Here is a 10,676-nt window from a genome sequence, read left to right as displayed (position 1 = left end):
TTTCAACCCAGCGTATGGACGGCACACCGACTGGGACTGGAGGTTTCGCGGTTTCGCAACGAAATAAGTTTATCGTCTTTTGTGAAATCATGCGCTGGTCCGTCCGATGTGTCATCGACATGTAGTCGAGCTTTGTTTTACTTTTCAGCTCGTATACTAAACAACAAAAACAAAACCGGCTCTGGCGACACCATTGATAAGATGATAACTACCCTTAGTGCATTCGTTACATCTACCAACCCTTAATTTTTGATTGGGGAAAAAACAAAACGTCATTGGTTTTAATAGAAAAGTAAAATCAATGACAGCAATTAATTGGGGGGAAAAATAAGTAGGGCAGATACACGTCGATAGTAATCTATAAACAAAAGTATTGCCATCTATCAGGCCGTAATCAAAGTTCGGTTTTGAGGGAACCTATAATACCCGAATGATATGCTTCCATCTAGAGTTGGTAAACGGGAACTTTCAACGTTGAGTTGTAAATAACAAAAATTCAAGGAAATTTATGGAATTGTAAGGCAAAGAAACAGATTTAAGATATGAATACATGAAGAATTAATTTAAAGTGGATTTTAATGTCTGCTACAGGTCCATTTACGGCCATCTTAACGTGAATCGTATATGGAAATAAGCAATTAAAATTAGCATATTGCCCGCGGAGATCGATGATCTATAAGGTGAGAGTGAGTAATGGGAATGACTCAGAAATTACTGAAAGAAATATCGCTTGTTTGTTTAAATTAATGGAGAAACTGGCCTTAGCCAAGCAAGCAGGAAATGAAGCAAGAAAAATATATGCGCCATATCGTCAAGAAAACAGAATCTGTTGAAAATTTATAAGATTTATGTATTGTGTTTGTGAGAATTTCACCTCACACACCATCTATTTTACACTAAAAATCAGGTAACTCATTATTAACTACCATTGAACTATAACAACAGACACTAGCAACGATTTGTTTCGATAAAATTTTTATCAATGTCTACGAGATAAACGAAACTTGAATAATTGATAATTTTTTGTGCATTTCTCATATTACACGCGAGAAGAAACGCTGTAGCTTGCCAAAAATTATTAAACGCTACACTTGTCTGTTCGCCATATTGTCGAGAAATTGCGATTTGCAGTGTTAACTCATAATTTGACAAGATACTGCGCGTTTATTGTTGAAGCTGGAGAAAAGCAATTTATTTTGACGTATATTCTTATATGATATTAGAAAGAACAAATGAACGTCAGAACCTGACAAAATCAAAGTTAAGTTTTTTTTAATGGGATCCCCCATGTCCCCCCTCCCTTCTCCTCCAAGGCTTAAGTATAACACCCGACGTTCAGATTCTTCCAAATTATGGTTTTCCCGCAATCGATCGTGGAACTTCCCGGAAAACCACCGTAAATAGCAGTGCATATTTGGATTCCGCTAATTTTTCCTTTTTCAAAAGAATACAATATGTCAAGCTTTGCTTTACCAGTTTTCGATATTCAATTTAAATAAAGTAGTGAAAAAATGGGACGTGCCGTTAGAACAGACATATCGCAGGCAGCCACAAGTGGTCGGAAGCTAAACAAAACAAAAATTGAGACGTTAAAATATAATATTATTGTACGTACTATAACAGGACACCCCGTTTTTTTCAACACCTTATTTAAATTGACTGTCGTTGGGCTGTACAGGCGCACCTCGTCTTCTCAATGGAAATATATTGATAACTATTGGAGCAAACCTTGACATATTATATATTTTTAAAAAGGGAAGAATTGGCGGAGCCCAAATATGCATTACTCTATAGAGGATTCCATTAAAAAAAAACTTAACTTTGATTTTTTCGGGTTCTGACACTCATTTGTTTTTTTCTAACACCATATCATAAAAATATTCGTAAATATGTACATCTGTTTATATAAAGAACTTTTTCCTGATTTCATTAATAAATTCGCAATTGCTTGTCAAACTGTGAAAATTAACCCTGCAGGGGAAAAATTTAAAGCACTTTTCCTCGTAACTGCAACGACAAATGTAGTTCGTTAATAATCGCTCTTTAGTTCACCTGATGAAATCTATTACAATCCAAAAGACTTGTAACAGGCAGTTTTGCACAAGAAACCACCGCAGAAGGAAATAATTAATAAGAACTGACATAAGTAAATATTTAGTCTCCTCTTTTGACGGCATAAAACTAAGCAAACGGGCTACAGAACTCAACACAACCGTGGCTTTAGGTAATTATTTTGGATAAATTTGCGATTTAATTCGGTGAAAACCAGAACCGTACAAATGATTATTTACAAGAGCTTCGCAAGCAAGTGAATTATGACTTAAGTGTTTTATTTTCTTCATTAAGTGGCAACGTCATGACTTAAAACCCCTCCTTGTGCGCCAAGGTACGTTTATCTAACTAGTGCTTTTATTGTCCGAATTGTTTTGACGTTCCAACGCCGATTAAGTAAATGAAAAGGAGGAGCGACCGTCGAAGGCTTAATAAACAAGAAAATAATGGAAAAATACATACATTTCCTCCGTAATAACATTATTTTATTTGTGATAATCATTAAATAATTAACGTGTACTAAAAGCTTAAAAACCGCGTCATCTTAATAATAATAATAATAATTAGCTTTGAGTTCCCTAAAGTCGCCTTAACTACTTAATTAGCACTACTATACAAACACACACTTGGAGACATCAAAAACGATACTAACAATCACACCACTAAACGCGCACTTTAAAGCTTTAAGCGGACGACACAAACATCGTTTCAGATCCGGGTGGCTGCGCCAACAACACAGTGGGAGGGAGCTACACGTTAGTCAACCTACAAAAGAAAACACAAGAGGTCACTACTAAGGAAAAACTGCGTTCCTCGTTCGGTTAAAGGAAGAACGCAGCTTTTAGGCCACTATTATAGTAGAACTGTATGACAATAATACGTACTATGGCTGATGCGAGACAAGATGCAGTAACTGGCAAGATGCACACAACACAAAAGTGGATGACCATTGCTGGAGGTGAGGGTGTTAGGGAGCTGTACAGGATGATTTTGACGGTTTACGCAGATGATTAAGCTTGGTCTGACCATTCAAAAAATACGCAACTTATCCGGGGAGAATAATAGACATTGATTATGTTGAATAAAACAAAATAGTTGTATAGTTCCGGCTCGTATCTATTACACAAAAAATTACACTTTATTAACAGACACAAATAAGTTTGTGGCATAAAATGCGTGCCATGATTATTATTGTGGTTAATAAAACGCATGCTCAGAATCGTGTGGGTATTAATTACGTACTGCTACAAAAACAAGGCAACAATGAATGACATAACAGCAAACAACAGGCTTAGTACTGCCACTAAATCTAAGGAAGCCAGTTGATGGGCGCATGCAAGGCCGTAGGAGCAGGCCACCGCCACTTTGGCGGGATCCCGATACCACGCGGGGTTCTTAGGGTCGCGGTACTCTGAGCTACAGGAGCCCCTACTCGCTTCTAGTACCATATTGGAGCTCTTGGGCATGGCACCTGAACATCTGCGCGAGGTTTCTAGTACTAACTTGGGGCTCTTGAGGCTCTCTAGCGAGTCTAGGCGCAGGCTTTCGTCCGAAGAGCAACTGGGGTTAGTGTTAGGCTCAGGCACACTGCAGACGGGCTCACCTTCAAGGTTATCGTAGATCGAGTCAGTTTTCTTGCCGTTTTTCACGTCGTTCAGCTCTTGAAATGACGCTATCAGCTCGTCGCGATGCTCTCTGAAGGGGGATTGACCTTTCTTCATCTCCTCCCTCTGCACCTCCTCCTCCATTTTCTCCACATCGATCTTCCCATCATCCGAGTCAATTGTCTCATAATCGTGGTCAATCTCCGCCTTACGACACTCCTCTGAACTATCCTTGAAACAGGATTGCACAATACTCGCACTCTCCGCAGGAGGAGAGTGTACACTCAACTCGCGCACTTCTTCTAAATCAACTAGCTGATTGCTATCTATCACAGCCTTCAAGAGCTTCTGGCAAGGCTTCAACGGTTCAGGACTTGTCCTCTTGTTCTCCAACGCTTTGAGTTCTTGCGTGATTCTCTCAGTGGTAACTTTGGCCTCCTCTGCCAGGGCATTCAGCAAATCGTCCAAAGAGGAGTTTTTGGCGGCCTTGGTTTCCGCACTAAGATCGCTAAGAAACTTGAGACGACTCTCCTTAAATGCATCCCCATTCGCCCTCTTCACTTCGGAGTCACTCATAAAAGCCTTTCGGGTCTCGGTAATATCCTTGCCCTTTTCCCTTAAAACCCTGCGGGCAATTTCCATGGCATCAGCTATATCTGTTAAAGTCTTACTCTTGCCCTCTTCATCACTATCTTTGACATCTTTCCCTAGGATGTTCCCAATATTTGCAGACAGAGATCTCACAGCTCTTCTCTTCTTCAAATAATTCAAATCCAACTTTTTAGGATAGGCAGGGAGAACTGGTTCTTTATTAGAGTCCTTTCGTAGGTTTCGAAAAGCTAAGTCATCTTTAACTACATCCGGGAGCTTCTTTGGTATGTGGCTGTACATAACTCCCGGTATCGCATGGAGATAGTCGCTAGGTGGAGCAGGGGAGACTGGCCCCAATGGGATTCCAAACGGGGGTTGTAAATCTACAGTTTTGGGGCTCGCATTGGCGCGTTTTACGCTGCGATAACCCAAATCATCGAAAGTTACATCAGGTTCTTTGGTAGGTTTCATGATTTTTCTCATCTCCCCTTCACTGTCGTAGGCCTGACTCATTGGAGATCCCAGCAGGTAGCTCATCTTGGATAAAGCAGCTTGAGGATCGCTAATAGTTGCGGATTTCTCCTTGACTAGTTTCCTATTGTACATATCGTCCTCTTTAGTGTCAGGAATTCTGTCCCTCTTGCCAATCCTCTTCTTCTTGGGCGAATCCCCTCTTTTCTTCAAATTCTCAGATCTCTGGACCAACTCATTCTCCCTCTGCTCAGCCCTTTCCAATAAATTTTCATCCCCAAGACGGAGGCTGTTGTAAATCGCTTCTAACTCATCCAAAGCCTCCTCCAAATTTGCAGATTTTCTCAGAGGATCATCTTTAGGGACTCGACTTAAAGATTCTGCTAATCTATGGTTAACCTCATTGACGGTGGGGGAGACTGGTTTAAAAGGACTTGGAGTCCTTGGAGGAAGAAACACTTGCGACTGCACATGCGTGTGACTAGTAAACATTTGAGGACCACTCTTCTGTTGCTTATTTACACTTTCCTCAATCTGCTTCCAGAAGTCCAACGCCTTCTGCGTAGGCGAATCCTTCCTAGGTTCGACTTTATTGCTCTGGATAACTATTGGCTTTCTACTCCTAGGCTTTTTATCCGCCAAGTAATTATATCCATCAACTGTATGTCTTTCACTCCTGCTCCTGCTCACATATTTTGGCTCTGGAGTAGTAGATGCAGGCCTCACAGCTTGGGGTACTTGATTAGGTATATGAACCTCAGATGTCGATCTCGATCCAGACCTTAATTGACTATAATTAAAAGATTTAGACCTCGGCTCGAAATGCACAGTTGTAGGTCTACCGTTCTCAAAATAATGCGCATGCACGGTCCTATTAGGATCTCTAGGAGGGGGTTGTGGGGGTTGTCGAGTGCACACTTGAGGTCTTAAAATCGGAAAATTCACGTGAATCACCCCAATTTCTTTCTCTTTATGAATATTGGCGTCGTAGGAGGTGCTGCGTTTGGAGTTGTTGTAGTCGTTCATGGATTGGGGGGGCTTATATGAGGGGTTACTGGTAGAATTGCTCACAAGGTACTTATGCACCCCATGGTTGGGAGGTATAGTGTTAATTTGAGGGGATTTAAGTGACGGTAGAGGGCTGCGACTAGGAGATCTATCTATGTCAGACTTAGAGAGTCTCAGATAGTTATGAGGGTTTTCTCCGTCTTTTGAGTGCCTTTTCAGGTATCTTTCAGTTCTAGCAGCTCTGGATCTTTTACTGTGATTGGCCAGACTTTCATCGCTCCTCACTTTTAAAGAGGAACTTGATCTCAGTGAGGAATCTTCGTCAGAGCTACTATCATGTCCCAGGTTTGTCCTGCGGGCAGCAGCCCTGGCCTTCACCAATTCTTTAACCTTTTTCTTGGAAATGCTATCTCCAGACCCAATAGAAGTAGCTTTTTCATTAGAAGAGGGAAGAGGGAGTGATCTTCCAACGTAGTTCGAAAACCCCCCGGAAGGGTCTGATAAAATCCCAGTATCCTCATGATGGTGGTACCCATTGAAGCTTTGCTGAGCTTTGTGAGGAAGCACTATATGATCAAAACCTCCCACAGTTTTGGGCTTGCGCCTCTTGGATTCCCCCTTCTTTCGCCGACGTCCCAAGAACCCTCTTTTCTGCTCCTCCTCGCTGCTGCTCTCGCTCTCTTCTTTCTTCTTCCTACGGAACAAACTACCCAGGAACCATTTCTTTTCCTTTTTGGCAGATTTCTCAGGATAGTCGTAGCTCAAGGTTGATCTCTTGGAAAAGGTGGGGGACAGGTAGAAGTCCTGAGCGGTCTTGTAGGAGGTGATCTCTTCGGTGCTGTTCATGGTGAAAAGCTGCGCATGAGCATCGTGGTGATGGCGGACGTTTGTTTGGGATGACCATAGGCGCGGTCGGTTGCTCACAGTCTGGAAAATTGAAAATACATTATTTTTATGCACTGTGCTTGATGCATATATCGCTAAACATTATTCGAAAAATCTGAGGGTAGATTCCAACGAGCTGTTATTTAAGAAATCAATATGAGTCATTTTCCACGGTCCATACTTTTTAAGATATTCGAAGCGAGCAATTAAGTATATATGAAACTCTAGGAGCCGTTGAGAAAAGATCCATATTCATTTCATTTAGATGCAGAACTCACCCTAGAATTCTCTAAACATTTTCCCACACCATATATACAGGAAGGTGCCTAGGCACATGGCGCAAATTTAAAGAAAAAATATTTCTTAGTTTTAAATTAGAAAGAAGTTTGCATAAAAGTATGTCCGCAATCGCTTTATTTTCGAAATGCACATGAGGATGAAATTTAAGAAAAAAATCCATAAAAATAGTTTCTACACAAAAAGTTTCTCATTTTAACACCAGGAACGTCCCTTTAAACTTGCGCTGCTTGTTTAGAGAATGTCCTGCATAAGAAGAATATGCCGATCTCACAAATCGTCGGAGATACAAGTTCGCTTAAAAGCTTGAAAACTTTTACAAAATGGAATGAGAATTAGTTCTCTAGTTTTTCTGTACCTATCTCCTACCAATTTTGAGATCCCCATAGTCTTCCATATTGTCAGAGATTGCGTTTCGATCGACATTGACTGCTTTTCGGACAAATGAAAACAACCATTGATGTTCTCTATTTTTGCATGTCGAAACAATGAAAAATAATCCTCTGGCAACATTGCCTTCGGACCAAGTTTCACTTTCGTTGAAGCGTGAGTGTGTGTTCCCACATGATTACAACACAATAATCCATTAATCTAGTTTTGGGATTGATGGTACTACGTTATGGCAACGTTGCAATAGGCAGGTACTTTCAAGAAAAATCCGAAGCAACCTTGAACTTTTGCCTAACATATGAGATCCCATAGGAAAACGGTGGTTAGGCCCAGTGCCAACTGAATACACGAAGTTGACGTTAATATAACAATATGACGACAATTCATAGTTATCGTTAGTATTCAAATTGATCATGGTACGTCCTACGACATAGCTTTAAACTATGATTTCCTGTTTTAAAAAATTGGACAGATGCTGACGATGATGGGTACTTACTTCGTGGGCTCGCAAGCAGTAGCAACAAACCATTGTGTGGTCTGCAATGGTAAAGCGCGACTGACCATCACCTGAGTTTTGATCTAATCGTAGGCTGATGTGACATGAAGTCATGGTAGTAACCCAAACATGGAGCTCAAAACAAACCCATTGTGATGTGAGTTATTTGCATATTGTTGAGCCAAAATCTCATCATTTACACATTGATTGAAACATGCTAATGAGCGAAAGCCAAAACTCATTATAAGACATTGTGTTGTAGAGAAGAATTTTTATTTATGCAGCGAACTGTTGATACATATAAGACTTTTGGACCTCAACGGTGCAATGAGTGAAAGTGAGAGATGCCCGAAGCTTGGCATTTAGGTCAGTTAAATAATTCTTGCCACATATCAGTGCTCAGAGTTAATTGCGCTAATTATAACATGCAGTGAACAACCTTTGCCGGTAAAAAAAGCACGTGCTTTATCGGCAGTAACCCCGTTAGATTGGCAAAGTTATGAAACGTAACACTTTTGTGGGCTCCGGGGCAACGATTATGGAATTACACGTGAAAAGAACAATGGGGAACGCTACAATAAACTTCTAGAATTCGAGTCATTAAAGGCGTTTCACGCACGCCGCTCTATTTAAGACACTTACGGTTAATTCGAATGCTTATTAGAAAAGTAACAGGTTTAAACAAGGAACTGTTTGCCTCCAAAGCAAATGCGCGCATACGTGATGACGTAGGCAGGATCTGTAATTTTCTCGAAACTGGCAGATTTCCGGCGATCGCGCTATTAAGAATCCCGAAAATGGATGTGGCATCTGGCGGGTAAAACGCGAAACAAAGACAGGTTAATTTCGCCTCCTTGACAGCACATACTCGGAAAGAAAATCTAAGGAAACGGGTCCACTAAAACGCAGCCACAAGCTACGTCATTGGAGACCCGATTATTTGTCCCATAGATAGCTCACCTTCGCAGCGATCTTTCCGATTTATTAATAAATTTTGACACATTAATCTTAAACGGTTTATGTTTCTGGACGGTTTATGAGGCCGCATCCGGTGTCTGACTGGCAAATTTCGTGTTTTTGGCATGCATCAAAACCGAAATTGTTCACGTAAGCAAACACTGGTCTTAACCCCAATACTACGGCGCTCAAGAATCGAATTTAGGGGCCTACCTATAACAGATTCACTACAACTTAGCGTCTGTTACGAAACGAATATACTCGATATTCGGGTCAACGATTAAATTAGCATTAATTTATTGCCGCTGATTGGTTCAAATCACCTTTGCTTTATTGAGACCTACTTTAAGGCTTCTACAGGTCGGGGATTGAAACGCGCATGAATACCTTTTAAACAGCAAAACGATGAGTTTATGGGAAATTTTTAATTCCCATAGTTTGATTGATAGATTCTTGGCTATTACGCCAAACAAAAGCTACTGGGTGGTACTGGTGGCGATGATAGGTTACGATGGGAATTCAATTGTTTTTTTCTTTTTATTATTTATTTTCTTAATGACCGCATAGGACTTTCTTTTCCTTTTCTTCTCTTGTTTAGTGGTATTGTTTTAACGAGATCAGTCATGTTTTCTTATTGGTTAATCCTCCGTTCGGTGGAAAAATAATGGCGCGTTCCGCGCAACTCGACGAGTGGGCAAATAAGACCATTGTTTGATTTACATGACGGATAATTACTGTGCTTACTTACCGATTCAAGAGGTGACTGTTCCTTTAGCAAAAACAGTCAAGGTGAAGCCGAGCAAACGAGCGGGATTTCGAATTTGAAACACCGAGTCTACAGTCAAGATGACTATTTATGGTGTTCCGAATTGAGCCAAATGGCATTTAGGATCGCATGGCCCCATTGTTGACCAGGACAATTCTTCGAAAGAAAACAGGAGCGTTTCCCCCCTCGAAAATCCTGTGATGCGCAAGGACGTATTCCGGCCACTAAAAATAGCCCGCTGTAAAAATAAAATTTTCGATTTTGTTTTCGGCCCAGTCATAACCTAATTTTAGCCACTCTATAGAAACAAAAAACCGCCGTTCTCCTTCGTGGAGGTTCTGCGGGTTGAACGAACCTCAATTAAATCCCGAAGGATCAAGGTTTGACCTTGCAAGTCAATCATAGTCAAAATTGACTGTCAGACCGGGTAGCTAAGCTAGGCGCCTAACGAGGAATTTTGTGAAGTACCTACTGCGTCTCGCCTCCCAAGAGATTTCATGTAATTTAGCCTTTCACTCAACATAAACAAAAACATTTCCTGCTTTAAAGTCAAAGTGGTTTTATTTCCATGTTTGGCATTGGGCATTCCGCATACTTGTATATGTAAACGTTATTTACGTAAGCCGCGCACGTACTTTTTCAACAAATTCATTTGAATTAACAATCAATCCACTTACGCTGATGCATATTGAACCCAGAGGCATCTCCCTCAAAACCAAAAAATCCTCGACATCCTCAAAATAAACACCCAACGAAACAAACAAGAACTGGTCTCGCCTTGTTCTTCACTTTCAATTGTTTCAATTACGCGCCACCTGTTGGAGGGCCGTTAAACGCGCACTCCAACCTACAAGAAGTGCTAACAATGACTAATCTCCGGCACTGCTTCTTCGTTCCATTGGCGTATGAACTACCTTTCGGTGTTCGTCGTGAGCGTATCGGCAAAGCCGCAGCGTTGTCACGTTTAAACTTCCCCCTAGCTGTTTAATCCTGGCACACTGCAACGTGGCAACGCCCACAAAAACCGCCCCTATTCGCGGAATAGTTTCGTAAACATCCATGGGGAATAGTGGGGAAATTTGTCCCATTAAAAGAGAGCCCGAGAAGGGATCAATGACAGAGACGCGAAATAGGGCAGTGACATTAGGGGTTAAAGGGG

General features: G+C 41.1%; 1 protein-coding gene across 5 annotated transcripts in view; it reads right to left on the bottom strand.

Moving 5' to 3' along the window:
* LOC136349317 (supervillin-like) overlaps positions 1–10,676 on the bottom strand; it is a 33,835-nt gene that overhangs the window by 18,664 nt on the left and 4,495 nt on the right. For 3 of the 5 annotated variants that reach the window (XM_066300784.1, XM_066300785.1, XM_066300783.1), the window contains exon 2: positions 3,656–6,653. In XM_066300784.1, the coding sequence (XP_066156881.1) occupies positions 3,656–6,572 (2,917 nt within the window). In that variant the 5' untranslated portion in view covers positions 6,573–6,653. Of the gene's footprint in view, positions 1–3,655; positions 6,654–7,794; positions 7,950–10,194; positions 10,397–10,676 lie in introns of those variants that run through there. The other 2 variants (XM_066300781.1, XM_066300780.1) reach the window with 2 other exon arrangements.

This window comes from Euwallacea fornicatus, chromosome 37 (genome assembly GCF_040115645.1).
Source record: "Euwallacea fornicatus isolate EFF26 chromosome 37, ASM4011564v1, whole genome shotgun sequence".
In the NCBI taxonomy this organism is placed as follows: domain Eukaryota; kingdom Metazoa; phylum Arthropoda; class Insecta; order Coleoptera; family Curculionidae; genus Euwallacea; species Euwallacea fornicatus.
This window is presented reverse-complemented; position numbering and strand designations above follow the sequence as displayed.